Here is a 17578-nt window from a genome sequence, read left to right on the forward strand (position 1 = left end):
CTCACGACATTAATTTTGATCACATGGTCAAGTTATTGCCTGGTTTCTCCATTATATACTTATTATTTTCCCCTGCAACTAGTAAGAATCTGTGGGGAAACACCTTAAGACCATGAAATAGCCTGCTCCTACTCAAGGATTAATTTTTATAACAGTATTTTCTCTGTGTTATAAAAAATGACCTCTACATAGTAAAAGAAACCTAGGTTTCACTTATTATACCTGAATAAGTTCCATGCCAATGTTAACATCTGTTTTTATTATAGTAGTCCACACACACTGGGTGTTTATTAAAAACCATTCATTAACTGTCTGCTATCTTGGGTAGGATACAGGCAATCTGATTTTTAAATCCAACTGGTATCAATGCCCTAATTTTGGTTCAATAAAAAGAAATCTCTTTAACTCATGCTACAGAAGGGGTTTAGAAATTAAATTAAGGTATACAACTACAAGAGCATTCTATTAAAAAAAAAAAAAAAAGAAAGAAACTTATAAAAGAACCTACCTCTATTTATTCAAATTATATACGGATTCTGGTTATAACGATATTAGTTATTATCCAGCCTTTTCAAAGCAGTACAATTTTGAGGTGAACTTTAATTCAAGGTATTAACCTGGATTAAACATAGTTAGCTTATATAAAATGTTCAAATGGCCAGGTGGCTTTAGTTTCTGAGTTTGGTAACAAGCAGAAAGAAGGCAATTTTTGGAAAGCAGGGCAAATTAAAAACAAAAAAAAACAAAAAAAACTTTTCAGAAGTAGTTTTTAAATTTAAAAAAATGTTGTTGTTGTTGTTGCTGTTTCATTTTTTGAAGATGCCTTCTGGGACTTCCCTGGCGGTCCAGTGGTTAAGACTCCGTGTTTCCACTGCAGGGGGCATGGGTTCGATCCCTGGTCAGGGAACTAGGATCTTGCATGCCACATGGTACGGCCAAAAATAAAATAAAGTAAAATAAAATAAAGATGCCTTCTTTCTCATTTTGCTACTGTGGTTTGCAATATCATATGAGAGCATGTTTCACAAACCCATCATCATGCTTGAATGGGTATGCCACTAATTCAATAATTCTTTCACAGAAATCAGGAAACCAGGGGGTAGGCCAAAGGCTTGCTCTCTTAAAAAGAATATAAACTTTGCTATAGCCCCTCTTTCCTCTTTTGAGCTCAGCTTCTCATCTATAACTTTGTCATACTTGCAATACAATAAAATTCCAGGCTTTATGACAGAAGAGATGTTTGTTTGTTTTGTTTTTTATCAATAAAATTCAGCAACCAAAGCTTTAGTGTTTTTTTGTTTGGTTGGTTTTTTGGGGGAAAGCATTTGTAGCCACAGGCTCAAAGGAGAAAGAAAGGGAAAGGGATGAACTCTCTGCAAGGAAGGTCGAACACATAATTTACAAGTGAGGCAAGAGGAGCAGCTGTATCTGTTGGCCCATCAATACCACCAGCTGGAGAATTTACCAGCAATATGAAAACCACGTCCACCAGATGTCAAGCGATGCAACTGGAAGCCAAATATCTTTGGACTTAAGGCAGGACTCTCCACTCTCCTTCCTCCCATATTTTATGTTAAATAGCAAGGTGTCTTCCACAGGCCACCATCAGGGATAACAGGAACATTTCTGCAAACGGGACTTAATAACTTGACTGTGCCCACCAGACAGATTTCAGACCAGCTCCACTACTGAAGTCTACCTCTTCCATGTTTTTTTGTTAAAAAGCAGTTTTAGCTCAGATTCAACATGTCAAGGGTGAGAGAAACTTAACTGGCTGCAAGCTATTCTTGGGCAAGGATTCCTATGGCTTATCAGGCTTATTTTATATTTTGGAACCGTTTTGGCATTGGGAAAAAAAGAATGTTTTGAAAATATTTATTTAGAGAGCCACGTTTCCACTCTTTCTTTAAACTGGTGCTGTTCAGTATGGTAGCCACTAGCCACATGTGGCTATTTACATTGAAGCAAAATTTTAAATTCTGTTCCTCGGGCATACTTGCCACATTTCCAGTGCTCAGTGCCACATGTGTCTAGTGGCTATCATATCGGACGACACAATATAAATATAAATATAAATTATTTCCATCAACACAGAAAATTCTTTTAGGTAGTGTTGTTCTAAACCCATAAATCACCTTTTTATTTTTTTATTTAAATTTATTTTTTTATACAGCAGGTTAATAGTCATCAATTTTATACACATCAGTGTATACATGTCAATCCCAATCTCCCAATTCATCACACCACCACCCTCAACCCCCATCGCTTTCCCCCCTTGCTGTCCATACGTTTGTTCTCTACTTTGGTGTCTCAATTTCTGCCCTGCAAACCAGTTCATCTGTACCATTTTTCTAGGTTCCACATATATGCATTAATATACGATATTTGTTTTTCTCTTTCTGACTTACTTCACTCTATATGACAGTCTCCAGATCCATCCACATCTCTACAAATGACCCAATTTCGTTCCTTTTTATGGCGGAGTAATAGTCCATTGTATATATGTACCACATCTTCTTTAGCCATTCATCTGTCGATGCGCATTTAGGTTGCTTCCATGACCTGGCTATTGTAAATAGTGCTGCACTGAACATTGGGGTGCATGTGTCTTTTTGAATTATGGTTTTCTCCGGGTATATGCCCAGTAGTGGGATTGCTGGGTCATATGGTAATTCTATTTTTAGTTCCTTAAGGAACCTCCATACTGTTCTCCATAGTAGCTGTATCAATTTACATTCCCACCAACAGTGCAAGAGGGTTCCCTTTTCTCCACAACCTCTCCAGCATTTGTTGTTTGTAGATTTTCTGATGATGCCCATTCTAACTGGTGTGAGGTGATACCTCACTGTAGTTTTGATTTGCATTTCTCTAATGATTAGTGATGTTGAGCAGCTTTTCATGTGCTTCTTGGCCATCTGATGTCTTCTTTGGAGAAATGTCTATTTAGGTCTTCTGCCCATTTTTGAATTGGGTTGTTTGTTTTTTTAATATAGAGCTGCAGCATGAGCTGTTTATATACTTTGGAGATTAATCCTTCGTCCATTGATTTGTTTGCAAATATTTTCTCCCATTCTGAGGGTTGTCTTTTCATCTTGTTTATGGTTTCCTTTGCTGTGCAAAAGCTTTGAAGTTTCATTAGGTCCCATTTGTTTATTTTTGTTTTTATTTCCATTACTCTACGAGGTGGATCAAAAAATAAGTAACTGTGATTTATGTCACAGAGTGTTCTTCCTACGTTTTCCTCTAAGAGTTTTAGAGTGTCCGGTCTTACATTTAGGTCTCTAAGCCATTTTGAGTTTATTTTTGTGTATGGTGTTAGGGAGTATTCTAATTTCATTCTTTTATATGTAGCTGTCCAGTTTTCCCAGCACCACTTATTGAAGAGACTGCCTTTTCTCCATAGTATATCCTTGCCTCCTTTGTCATAGATTAGTTGACCATAGGTGTGTGCGTTTATCTCTGGGCTTTCTATCTTGTTCCATTGATCTATATTTCTCTTTTAGTGCCAGTACCATATTGTCTTGATTACTGGAGCTTTGTAGTATAGTCTGAAGTCAGGGAGTCTGATTCCTCCAGCTCCGTGTTTTTCCCTCAAGACTGCTTTGGCTATTTGGAGTCTTTTGTGTCTCCATACAAATTTTAAGATTTTTTTGTTCTAGTTCTGTAAAAAATGCCATTGGTAATTTGATAGGGATTGCATTGAATCTGTAGATTGCTTTGGGTAGTATAGTCATTTTCACAATATTGATTCTTCCTATCCAAGAACATGGTATATCTCTCCATCTGTTTATGTCATCCTTAATTTCTTTGTATTCCTTTATTTCTTTTTCTTCTCTGATTGCCATGGCTAGGACTTCCAAAATTATGTTGAATAATAGTGGTGAGAGTGAACATCCTTGTCTTGTTCCTGATCTTAGAGGAAATGGTTTCAGTTTTTCAACATTGAGAATGATGTTTGCTGTGGGTTTGTCATATATGGCCTTTATTATGTTGAGGCAGGTTCCCTCTATGCCCACTTTCTGGACAGTTTTTATCAAAAATGGGTGATGAATTTTGTCAAAAGCTTTTTCTGCATCTATTGAGATGATCATAGGATTTTTATTCTTCAGTTTGTTAATATGGTGTATCACATTGATTGATTTGCATATATTGAAGAATCCTTGGATCCCTGGGGTAAATCCAACTTGATCATGGTGTATGATCCTTTTAATGTGTTGTTGGATTCTGTTTGCTAGTATTTTGTTGACGATCTTTCCATCTATATTCATCAGTGATATTGGTCTGTAATTTTCTTTTTTTGTAGTATCTTTGTCTGGTTTTGGTATCAGGGTGATGGTGGCCTCACAGAATGACTTTGGGAGTGTGCCTTCCTCTGCAATTTTTTGGAAGACTTTGAGAAGGATGGGTGTTAGCTCTTCTCTAAATGTTTGATAGAATTCACCTGTGAAGCCATCTGGTCCTGGACTTTTGTTTGTTGCAAGATTTTCAATCACAGTTCCAATTTCATTACTTGTGATTGGTCTGTTCATATTTTCTATTTCTTCCTGGTTCAGTCTTGAAAGGTTATACCTTTCTAAGAATTTGTCCATTTCTTCCAGGTTGTCCATTTTATTGGCATAGAGTTGCTTGTAGTAGTCTAGGATGCTTTGTATTTCTGCGGTGTCTGTTGTAACTTCTCCATTTTCATTTCTAATTTTATTGATTTGAGTCCTCTCCCTCTTTTTCTTGATGAGTCTGGCTAATGGTTTATCAATTTTGTGTATCTTCACAGAGAACTAGCTTTTAGTTTTATTGATCTTTGCTATTGGTTTCTTTGTTTCATTTCATTTATTTCTGCTCTGATCATTATGATTTCTTTCCTTCTGCTAACTTTGGGTTTTATTTGTTCTTCTTTCTCTAGTTCCTTTAGGTGTAAGGTTAGATTGTTTATTTGAGATGTTTCTTGCTTCTTGAGGTAGGCTTGTATAGCTATAAACTTCCCTCTTAGAGCTGCTTTTGCTGCATCCCATAGGTTTTGGATCGTCGTGTTTTCATTGTCATTTGTCTCTAGGTAATTTTTCATTTCCCCTTTGATTTCTTCAGTGATCTCTTGATCATTTAGTAACGTATTGTTTAGCTTCCATGTGTTTGTCTTTTTTACGTTTTCTTCCCTGTAATTCATTTCTAATCTCATAGCGTTGGGGTCAGAAAAGATGCTTGATATGATTTCAATTTTCTTAAATTCACGGAGGCTTGATTTGTGACCCAAGATGTGATCTATCCTGGAGAACGTTCCGTGCGCACTTGAGAAGAAAGTGTAATCTGCTGTTTTTGGATGGAATGTCCTATAAGTATCAATTAAATCTATCTGTGATAAATCTATTGTGTCATTTAAAGCTTGTGTTTCCTTATGAATTTTGTTTGGATGATGTGTCCATTGGTGTAAGTGAGGTGTTAAAGTCCCACACTATTATTGTGTTACTGTTGATTTCCTCTTTTATAGCTGTTAGCAGTTGCCTTATGTATTGAGGTGCTCCTATGCTGGGTGCATATATATTTATAGTTGTTATATCTTCTTCTTGGATTGATCCCTTGATCATTATGTAGTGCCCTTCCCTGTCTCTTGTAACATTCTTTATTTTAAAGTCTATTCTATCTGATATGAGTATTGCTGCTCCAGCTTTCTTTTGATTTCCATTTGCATGGAATATCTTTTTCCATCCCCTCACTTTCAGTCTGTATGTATCCCTAGGTTTGAAGTGGGTCTCTTGCAGACAGCATATATATGGGTCTTGTTTTTGTATCTATTCAGCAAGCCTGTGTCTTTCGGTTGGAGCATTTAATCCATTTACACTTAAGGTAATTATCGATATGTATGTTCCTATGACCATTTTCTTAATTGTTTTGGGTTTGTTTTTGTAGGTCCTTTTCTTCTCTTGTGTTTCCCACTTAGAGAAGTTCCTTTAGCATTTGTTGGAGAGCTGGTTTGGTGGTGCTGAATTCTCTTAGCTTTTGCTTGTCTGTAAAGCTTTTGATTTCTCCATCGAATCTGAATGAGATCCTTGCTGGGTAGAGTAATCTTGGTTGTAGCTTCTTCCCTTTCATCACTTTAGGTATACCATGCCACTCCCTTCTGGCTTGTAGAATTTCTGCTGAGAAATCAGCTGTTAACCTTACGGGAGTTCCCTTGTATGTTATTTGTCATTTTTCCCTTGATGCTTTCAATAATTTTTCTTTGTCTTTAATTTTTGCCAATTTGATTACTATGTGTCTTGGAGTGTTTCTCCTTGGGTTTATCCTGTATGGGACTCTCTGCACTTCCTGGACTTGGGTGGCTATTTCCTTTCCCATGTTAGGGAAGTTTTTGACTATAATCTCTTATTTTCTTGGGTCCTTTCTCTCTCTCTTCTCCTTCTGGGACCCCTATAATGTGAATGTTGTTGCGTTTAATGTTGTCCCAGAGGTCTCTTAGGCTGTCTTCATTTCTTTTCATTCTTTTTTCTTTATTCTGTTCCGCAGCAGTGAATTCCACCATTCTGTCTTCCAGGTCACTTATCTGTTCTTCTGCCTCAGTTATTCTGCTATTGATTCCTTCTAGTGTATTTTTCATTTCAGCTACTGTATTGTTCATCTCTGTTTGTTCTTTAATTCTTCTAGATCTTTGTTAAACACTTCTTGAATCTTCTCGATCTTTGCCTCCATTCTTTTTCCGAGATCCTGGATCATCTTCACTATCATTATTCTGCATTCTTTTTCTGGAAGGTTGCCTATCTCCACTTCATTTAGTTGTTTTTCTGGGGTTTTACCTTGTTCCTTCATCTGGTACATAGCTCTCTGCCTTTTCATCTTGTCTATGTTTCTGTGAATGTGGTTTTTGTTCCACAGGCTGCAAGATTGTAGTTCTTGCTTCTGCTGTCTGCCCTCTGGTGGATGAGGCTATCTAAGAGGATTGTGGAAGTTTCCTGATGGGAGGGCCTGGTGGTGGGTAGAGCTGGCTGTTGCTCTAAATCACCTTTTTTAATTCCATTAAAAAAGGAGCCATTATAATTCTCTTCTCTATGTACTATGGAACAAAGCTCTCATACGCTGTCCTCCCAAAGCCCTGTGATGCTACTGGCTTGCTGGGTAATATTCAGAGGCCAGCCTGGATGGGTGTTATATGACCAATAAGCAAGAAGTTACTCTTTCTTACTTGTAGCCTTAATTTGTTAATGATCCCATCTCTATCAGACAGTTTACATCAGAAGTTTCCTTACTTGCATTTCCAAATGTGTAAAATAAATCATGCCCTTTGAAAGAGAGGCTTTACAGCTTTGTAATTGAGGTACTTTAATGCCAAGTAAACATCATATGCCACAGCTGTTCCTAAAAATTTTATGAACAAGAAGAACATGAGGCCAGTATAAAATAAATCCACAAATTATGTTTCTGACTCCCAGGCTCACCCCTCTTGAGTGCAGGGAAGCCAAGCGACTCAAGGGGCGCTGCGTGGACATTCTCTGTGAATGTTGTGACTCACTGGGGGATGAGGGCCCAGGGTGTGTGGCACACGGGGCACAGACCTTTGACTCTGCCATGAGGATGCCGTGTCAGACCACACCAGAGCACGAGCCAGGTAGTCCTTGCAAGGACGCTGGGCATCTCTGCCCTCACACACGCAGGGTGTGGTCCAAGTGCTCAGCTAACTTTGCCTCGGTCTCCTTTAGCTATTCCCATCCTCCTTGCAAAATCACCCAGCCCTGCCAGCCATGAGTGGCACACCCATTTGCTCTTCCCAATCCCCAGTTTCTTCTTTTCCAATTATTCACAGTGGATGAAGAAGAACAAGATTAAAAAAAAATAAAAGGTTTGTCCTAATCTCTCCTGCTCCATCATCAAAAGCAAGAAAGATCTGCTAGTTTTCTTTGGAACCGTTAACTGTTCTTTATCAGATTCTCATAAAGACCACAGAGCTACCGCCAAGAGAGGCTGAAAAAATTCCATTGTGTCCACTTGGCCGGTTAGAGGTTCACACGGTGGCTGCAAGGTTTTCCAATTATGCCCCCGTTTTCCCGCTTACCTTGGCCTTCCCATCCTGGGCTGACATATATCCAACACACATGCTCTCCGTCGTGTGGCTCCACAGAAATTCCACTGCCATGGAAGAGAACACAAATAGGCACATTCAGATCACAGATGGAAAATAAATCTCTGCTTTTTAATACAACAGTTAAAGATAGCTTTATATTTAACACACTTGGGCTCCCTACTTTCCATTAGCTCCTTCATAAATGTCAGGATGATTTAGTACTCAGAACCGTGTAATACCGTTTACTGTGAAATGAAAAATGTATTTCTTACTTGTCAAAACTTATGATTATTACATGTAAAATAAATGCTCTTCTGTTTGAAACTTGTAACATTAAACAACACACATGCATGCACACACACTCATACATACAGTACACAATGATTTAGTAAATATAATATTCTATAATGTAGTTTCCTTTAAAACACACACAGACACACACACACACACACCCCAGGGTCTAGGTTTTCAAATACCATTCTCCATGAAAAGGAACCAGGATTCCTTGGAGAAATGTTTATTCCAAGGCTGGGGCAGAGAAAATATTAAATGAATCTGGAACATCTTTTTGTGCCAGAAAATAAGTGCTCAAAGAATGAGGAGGACTTATCAAAAGGACCCAGGGTCAGCCTGCATGGACTTACACTGGCCATATCTGAGTCAATCTAAGTATCAAAATAAATAATAACAGTAAAGAATTACCACCACTGAACAAAATTAAAACCAATGAGCCCATACTAATGCAAACACATAAAGGAATAAATAAAATGGGGGAGAAGAGAAAGCAATTCCTTGTAGCAGAATGCCAACTAATAAATACAGAAGAAACAACAGAGTTAGAAAGCCATCACACTTCCTAAAACTAGGAGAATCTGAAGAGGAACAGGCTATTTACATAATCTCAGTGTGATCTCTCCACAAAATTCTTATGAAGTATAAAGGGGCAAAGTATAAGTTCACTGTGGAGAAACCCATGGACTCCACTTTAATCCAATGATGGAAGCTAACATCATCAATTAAGGAACAAATCAATACAACGTGCCTCCTGAGACTCACTGCCACTTCTGTGGTGTTCTTGCCAAAAATGCAGAACCAGAATTGCATGAGGAAACACCACACAAATCTGATATAGGAACACTACTAAATAACTGGCTTGAACTCTTCAAAAAATGTCAAAGTCAAAAAATACAAAGAGAGTTGAGAAACTGTTCCCATTTAAAGGCATCCCAGGGACTTCCCTGGCAGTCCAGTGGTTCCACTGCCAAGGCCCTGGGTTCAATCCCTGGTCGGGGAACTAAGACCCCACAAGCTGCATGGTGTGGCCAAAAAAATAAATAAAGAAGACAAAGGCAACATGACAACTAAAGGCAATGTGTCCTCCTGGGATGGAGCCTGGATGGGGACAAGGGGTGCTTGAAGGGACACAACTAATGGAGTTTGAAAATCGACTATGGATTAGGTAACAGTGTGGCATCAATATTAAATTCTGTGATTTTGACAACTATACTGTGATTATTTAGAACAACAACCTTGTTCTTAAGAAATAAGCACTGAAGTATCAGGAGTAAAGACACCGGATCTCTCCACCTTGCTCTCAAGTCATTCAGAAAAAAAAATGTACATGTTTAAGTGTGTGTGTGTGTGTGTGTGTGTGTGTGTGTGTGTGTAAAGGGAAGAGGGAAGGAAGGAGGAAGTGGAGATGGAAAAACAAACGGAGGAAATGAAAATGAGTGAATCTGGGTAAAGAAATCACGGGTGTCCCTTGTACTGTTCTCGAAACTTCTCTGTAAGTTTGAAATTACATCTAAATTAAAAGTTACAGAAAGAAAAATACTGAGATACACACAAAGCTTTGTCACCTTCAAGTACTTACTTTCAAAATTCTAAGTTTTTTTAAAGGCATTTTTAAAGTTTTGATGCACTTCACAAAAATTTCAATAGTCCCCAGTAATAAAACTGCCTTGCTCAACACCAATCCTCTGGGTCCCGGGCCATCCATCTGTTTACATCTCCGAGCTAATTAAGCCTGAAGACAAGTGTGTGAGTTGAGACACAACTGTGGCTCAGCGGTCCTAGACTCTGAAGGCTTTGCCAGACACATGGGGAAGGAAGAAGCAGAAGGGGCGACACTGAGTTCCTCATAGAGTGGCTCATTCCCTCATCATTAATTAATTCTCAAACCTGCCAACCTGCTCCACAGACGCTCCGCTGATGAGTGCAGGGAAACAGCGTCACGCAATGAAGCAAGTTCTCTTTGCCAGATGTTTTTTCTTCCTAACACATCTGCTTTGAACTTCAAAAACCTTGAAGTCCAGAGCAAGGTCTGGGATATTCTGAATTGCCTAATAGAGCAAAGGCACTCAAGCCTTACTGAATTTCTCGAGTAGTGACAATGCCATTGTATTTAAATACAAAGTTCAGGCATTTCTAACATTGTGACCTCTCCTTATTCCCCAAATATTAAGGTGGTAACTGCTCATGAATTAGCCAAGAAAAATACACGGAAATATATAGTCAATCTAATCATGAAAGGGAAGGATAAAAACACTGCACATTATTTTTTTAAGACACAATTCTGACAATTTCAAACTGCATTATTCTCTCTAAAAATAGAGCCTGCTTTAAGGAAATTTAACACATGAAAAATTTAGACTTACAAAACAGGATAAATTGGGTGTGCTGATTGACCACATTAAATATTTTTTTATTGAAAGGTTTTCAATAAAGTTTCTAGATACAGAATTTAGGAGTTCTTAAAGAAAGTAACTCAATGTCTAGAAATTCAGTCTTCATTCACTCTTTTTACAAACAAACAAAGGAGGTGCATTGTACTGACACATTATTTTTTTTTGAATTTTTGAAATTTATTTTTTATACAGCAGGTTCTTATTAGTTATCCATTTTATACATATTAGTGTATACATGTCAACCCCAATCTCCCAATTCATCACACCACCACCACTACCCTGGCCACTTTCCCCCCTTGGTGTCCATACGTTTGTTCTCTACATGTGTCTCTATTTCTGCCCTGCAAACCAGTTCATCTGTACCATTTTTCTAGGTTCCACATATATGCATTAATATATGATATTTGTTTTTCTCTTTCTGACTTACTTCACTCTGTATGACAGTCTCTAGATCCATCCACGTCTCTACAAATGACCCAATTTCGTTCCTTTTTATGGCTGAGTAATAGTCCATTGTATATATGTACCACATCTTCTTTAGCCATTCGTCTATCGATGGACATTTAGGTTGCTTCCGTGACCTGGCTATTGTAAATAGTGCTGAAATGAACATTGGGGTGCATGTGTCTTTTTGAATTATGGTTTTCTCTGGGTATATGCCCAGTAGTGGGATTGCTGGGTCATATGGTATTTCTATTTTTAGTTTTTTAAGGAACCTCCATACTGTTTTCCATAGTGGCTGTATCAATTTACATTCCCACCAACAGTGCAAGAGGGTTCCCTTTTCTCCACACCCTCTCCAGCATTTGTTGTTTGTAGATTTTCTGATGATGCCCATTCTAACTGGTGTGAGGTGATACCTCATTGTAGTTTTGATTTGCATTCCTCTAATAATTAGTGATGTCGAGCAGCTTTTCATGTGACACATTATTTTTAATACCAACAATTCAAATCACTCACTCATTCAGGCTCAGACTTCAGAAACTCAGCAGGATTATCTAAAATTTAAATTATAAAATGCTTTTGAAAAGAAATCTTATTTTATTTCTTTTAGTGTATGTCAACTCAATAATTTAATAAATTATTAATGAATAATTTAACAAATTATTTCTTGGTGGAGGACTTCAGGGAGGCAGGAGAGGAACTAACATTGAGAATCTATCAACCGCCAGGCACTGCCTTTCATAGTGGACCTCGGCAAAGCCTAGATGGGGAACCTGGGGCTCAGAGAAGGGAGGTAACATGGCTGAGGCCATCTGAGCAAGTGCAGAACCTAGGACTCAGACTGGACTTCTAGATTCTAAAACCTGTGATTCTCCATTGCTTTCTCACTCTGAAATCTAATCAGCTTGAAAAGTATTTAGAATCATACAGCATCGAACACAAACACAACTCTTAAATATCTCTTAAAGTAAGCTTTTAAAACTATAACAAGATAATACATTTGACTAAATTAAAAATGTTTACAGTATTACCTTTTGCCAAATGGGAAAAAAGTCAAGAGATGAGTGACAAGCTGGGGGAAATATTTGCAATTCATATTATAGAAAAAGGACTAATTTTCTTAGTATATAAAGATCTGCTACAAACCAATAAGGAAAAGACAAATACCCAAAGAGAAAGCAAAAAGGATATGAACAAAAGGGAATATGAATCACTCTAAAACGTGAAAATATGTTCTACATTTCCCCTACTAAAAGAAATGAAAATTAAAACTACAAGAGATTCAACATTCAGGTTATCAGACACCAAAAGGTTAAAACAGCATTATGTTACCTGGGGGTCGAGGAAGGAGCCTCTCATATAATAACGGTGTGAGTATGACCATATGGAAATACATTCTTATAATTTGCAGTAGTTATGTTCTATAAATTCACCATAAACACTGAATTAGCAAATACTGAACCACCGCTCCCAAGGAAAATACAGGGTTAGGTTCCTGCAAGTCTCTGGTCACAGCATTTTCAATCGATAAGTAAACTTATTTTATGTGTGTTTCTGTTTAAAGACATCTTATTTAATATATGTTTTTATAACTAATTAATTTTATGCAGTATTTCTTTATAATAATACACTAGCCAAGAAGAGTTTAACATTTTCCTGACCCTGGATGACCTGCCCATGAATTTCTTTGGCTTTCAGCCTCACAATAATGCTGTCCCTTATGCTCTTTTTATCGGTTGTCATCTCATGAATCCGTAAGTTTTGCTACTTTTCCAGCTCAAATTTTTCCCCACTCTGTCCATGCCCACAAATGACTTGGGAAAGTGCCGGGAGTATTGATCTTTCAATTACAAGTAAATTTCAGAAAGTAAGAAAATTCACAAATACGAATCTGCAAATAATGAGGATAGACTCTTTTTCTCAAAATGACATACCCTTTGACCTAGCAATTCTACTTTTAGGTATTTAGTCTACAGATATGCCTTTACATGTACAAAATAACATCTTTACACAGAGATTCACTGAAGTAGTTCTAATTAGGAAGAAACTGGAAATAGCATGGTTGCCTTTTGGTGGGAGCATATATGAAGAACAATGGTACCCTACACAATGGAATACTATTCAAGTAATTAAGAACAAAGAGAAAGTTCTACATGGATGATATGGAACCATCCACACTAAGTGTTTTTTCAAACTTTTTGCCATGAACCACAGTAAAACCAAAACAAAACCAAAAAAGCCCCACACACTGTCACTTAGTACATGGGTTCTTTATATTCTACGCACTACAATTAAAAAATTCTGCTCATGACTCACTAAATTAGACCTCATTAATGTGACATGCTACAGTTGGAAAAAACACTAATCTGCAAAATATATAGTTTATCTAAAAGAAAAGGAAAGGTGGAGAAAGACATGTAAAGATAGTGCTGCCATTTTTGTGAAAGAAAATAAAAGGGCACCATGGATGACAATGTTTGTAAATACATGAGATGTCTCTGGAAGAAAGTCTTGGGAAGCAGCAACAGCAGTTACCGCTAGAGAGGGAACTTGTGATTAAGGAAGTTGAGAGGGGGGCAACCTACTTTTCATCATACACCCCTTCTGAAACTTTTGAATTTTGCCCTGTTTTCAGTTATGTCCTATTTTTTTTTAAATACACCTAAGAATCTCAATTACCTTGTTAATCTAATTTATCTATGAAGAATTAATTTCTTCCCTGTTTAGATTATGACATTCTGAAATACACTGAAATTTGACGTAATGACATGTTACCATATATTTTTAATTGCCCTTCATGAGAATGCTTTATTATGATGTGAAACTGACTGGATGCTTTCAAATTGTTTCATGTTTTGTGACTACCTAAAACACGAACAAATCTTATGAAGGGGCATGAATAAACCCCTACTTAAATTTATACTGGCCACATATATATAGAACGAAACCTGCTATGTTCAAAGAGCAATCAAAACAAAACAAAGCAAATACTTATTTCCATTTGAAATAAAAAATGCCAAAACCATCAAAAGTTTTTAAAAATAAGAAAACATTTATTTGTCTCAAGGGTAAAGCTTCTCTCACAAAGATCTCTCAAAATTGTTTAATTAAGTCAATTTATAATTAAAACCTAGTCAAGAGTAGTACAAAGTTTGCTCAAATACAATTACATAGAAGAAAAACTAAAATGTTAAACCCTACTCAGTACAAAAGTAGCATTTCTTACCATCAGTGATATCTAGAAGTCTATAATTTATTTCTTAATTTTCAATCTAAAATTGTCTCCTACACTAAAAAATTGAATTTTATGGAACAGTATTTAAAAAATGATTCTAATAATAATACAAACTGGGCAGATGCTATATCATAGTACCAGAATTTTTCCTTGTGTAATTATTACATGTAGGGGACCACGAACTCAAGCAACGTGCAGGGTTTATGAATGGCCTGGAGTGGCACGTCTGAGCCTGTGAATGTGCTGTCTGAAATAGTGTTTGGTGTGGTCAAGCTCAAGCTGATTTCCATTTAGGGAAGCCCTGGCCTCTCGGTAATGACCACGCTCCTTTGGTAGTGGCTGGTGACTATTTACACCTCAACTACTGATTTGAAAAAGGCTTTTGTTTTTTAGAAAGCCAAAGCCCAGGGATGGTGAGGCTACTGGAAATGTCCAGATCATGAAAAGACCTCCATCAGAAAACATTAAGAACACCTAAAGCTATGGGTTTAACATATGAAAGATGGACACGGGGATTTGGCAGGATTCTTCTCCACCAAGTGACTTCACATCATGTCCCAACACACCAGCATGATGTGAAAAACCGTCAACACTACTGATCCTGTTCCAGTGCCAGAGAACAGATTAGGTGTGGATGTGCTGTACGTGTGTTCCTCAAGAATGGCAAGTTAATGGCCTTACAGGGACAGTTGGAATGGATTTGTACATAATCTTAGAGGCCAGCCTGTCTGGAAAGTTGTATTTAATGCTTTGGAACAAGTGAATTCACCTAGGGGTATAATGTCCGAGAGCAGCCCCACTTCAGTCTAGGGTCCCCCCACTGCCTGAGACATTTTGAGTCACATGTCATCCTGTTTAAATTAAGTCAAACAAAATTTCCTTACCAGAGTTGCAAAGCAAGTTTTTTCTATTCGAACAGATTCTCTTTTTTTGACCAGAGAGAAGCCCTCAGCCACCTTTTTTTTTAAAAAAAAAAGTTGTTCTCCAATTGTTGTTAACAACCCCCAGCTGCACTGGCTCCCACACCCATTTCAAACCTCTCTGCCTGGCTTCATATCCCAGACTTTCTTGCAAGGAAAACAAAACTCTAAAATCAGAACCGTCTTGGGCTGGGCAGTTGCCAAGTCAGCTGCCACTCCTTAGCCCTAGGTCAAATGGCTTACCCTAGGACATTTTGCATAGTGTTTAAGTTACTCCTTATTAAATAAAGATAAATTCATTTTTAAAATGGGAAGGAAGAGGAACTGTAAATAGAACAATTTCTTCTTGTCTCTGCAGATTTCCCCCGGGTGGTGAGGTTCTTTATAACACAGTAGGGGGTTCATTCAAGGATGCTTTACTGTCCTGACATGGAATCCTTAAGATTCATATAATGCATGTCCCATTATGGCCATGAAGTAGCTTTGAGTTGGCTTGCTGCCCTGAAAAACTTTCACCACTGAACTGTCTGGGGAGCTATGGGGATGGAGTTCTATAGAACTCCACTTATGCTAAGCCAAGAAAATAATTATTCCCTCTTTCCAAGGCTCACTCCATTTGTTCAAGACTAAAGAAAGATGCTGACTGAAAAAGGAAGAGAGGGATGTGGGTCAAAGAGTAAAACAAGCCCCAAAGGACATTTCAATTCTCTTCCTATTTTATCATTTTATTGTATTAGAAACTGACGAAATAAGTGGCCAATGGCTGGGACTTGGAAGTTCTCTGCTGAAGAGAAAAGCATTCAGTGAAACAAGTTATATTGAAACATGATTTCATTCATTCAACAAATATTTTTTTAGGATTTGTTTCATACTAAGGTGATCTACATTACATTTTGAGCAGATGAAAACTGACTATAAAATTTGTCAGAATGTTTTCCTGAGAGTTTTAGGAGAACCAAAGTAATAAGAATTACATAATCACTAGAATTCTGCTCATAAATCTTTGTATTCTTTATTTCAGATGGAAAACTTTGTGGCAAAAAAAAAAAAAAAGACACTATATAGTTAGATTATAGCTAGAAGTATACTTCTCATGATGAAGAAAAAAATTACAGATGAAAATCTATTTCCAATCTTTTTAAAGTGTATTAGTAATATTTAACAGAAGAAAAGTTCTGTTATAATGCAAACAAAGCAAATGATAGCTTTTTGTAATCAACATTTTTGTATTTTAAAAGTGAAAACCAGTTCTGAAAAATATAAATCTCAGAGCACTACCGCAGCAGGTTAATGCAACTCAGTTGTTGAAAAGTTTAAATATCATGTCTGCCTTATTCACTTTGCATCTAACAATGTTACTTAATTCGCTTCTTTCCATCTGATCCTTAAATAAGAACCAAAATGCCAGCCTATCTCTTAAGACTGTAGCGAAGATGTAACAATCCCAAAGCATTGCTGAGGCGCTAAAGAAATAAGCTTCCAACCATGACACTGGACCCTCTTACAGAACAAAGTTTTAGTTATATTTTTAAGACAAGGTATTAACATCAGTAACCAACCGTAAGTAACTCTTTTCCCACTACCAGTCTAATAACTAATTTGCCTCCTCTTTGAGGGTTATTTTTATGATCGTGTAAGCCCAGCAGAATGCCTAGTCATAAGTGCTCGTGGTGGCATGTGCCATGAAATGGAAATAAGGGATATTGCTGGGCCCCGAGAACGAAGCTCCTTTGAAGTACATGTGTTTATATGTGCTCACCAAAATTTTAATGCCAGTAAAATCAAAAGGCGGTTTGGAATTTTAACTTACAGTAAAATGACCTTTTATCTTTTTAATGTTCCAGGAAGCATCAATTCAATCTAACAATTTTTATTTTTAAATCATGGCAAGTTTTCATAACAGTGACAAGAAGAATACTGGATAAAGAACTTTGCCTGATCTGAAAAGAAGGGAGGAGAATGCCCATTTCAGTTCTCATTGGTAACTGAAGAACAGTTGATTTGATCGAGCTAAGTCTAAAATGATAAAGGGACTCATTATCCTTTCAGGTAATCATGTTAAGAAACTGCAAAAATTCTCACAGAAGAAATCACCTGCTACAACATTGATATAAAGTTCAGATAGGCCCACATGGGCGCTTCAGAGATATGGGTAATGGGCAATTTCTTAAGCTGGGTGGTGGGTCCACAGGTGTTCATTTCACTATTATCCTTTATAACTTACAAATTTATTACATTCTTTTAA

The 17578-nt window shown here is 37.3% G+C and overlaps 1 protein-coding gene across 9 annotated transcripts in view; it reads right to left on the bottom strand.

Moving 5' to 3' along the window:
• Positions 1 to 17578, bottom strand: part of TASP1 (taspase 1) — a 378792-nt gene that overhangs the window by 174592 nt on the left and 186622 nt on the right. For all 9 annotated transcript variants that reach the window (XM_082359163.1, XM_082359160.1, XM_082359165.1 and 6 more), the window contains one exon: positions 8039 to 8112. In XM_082359163.1, coding sequence (XP_082215289.1) covers positions 8039 to 8112 — 74 coding nt within the window. Of the gene's footprint in view, positions 1 to 8038; positions 8113 to 17578 lie in introns of those variants that run through there.

The sequence above is a fragment of the Balaenoptera borealis genome, assembly GCF_965194805.1.
Source record: "Balaenoptera borealis genome assembly, chromosome: 16".
NCBI lineage: Eukaryota > Metazoa > Chordata > Mammalia > Artiodactyla > Balaenopteridae > Balaenoptera > Balaenoptera borealis.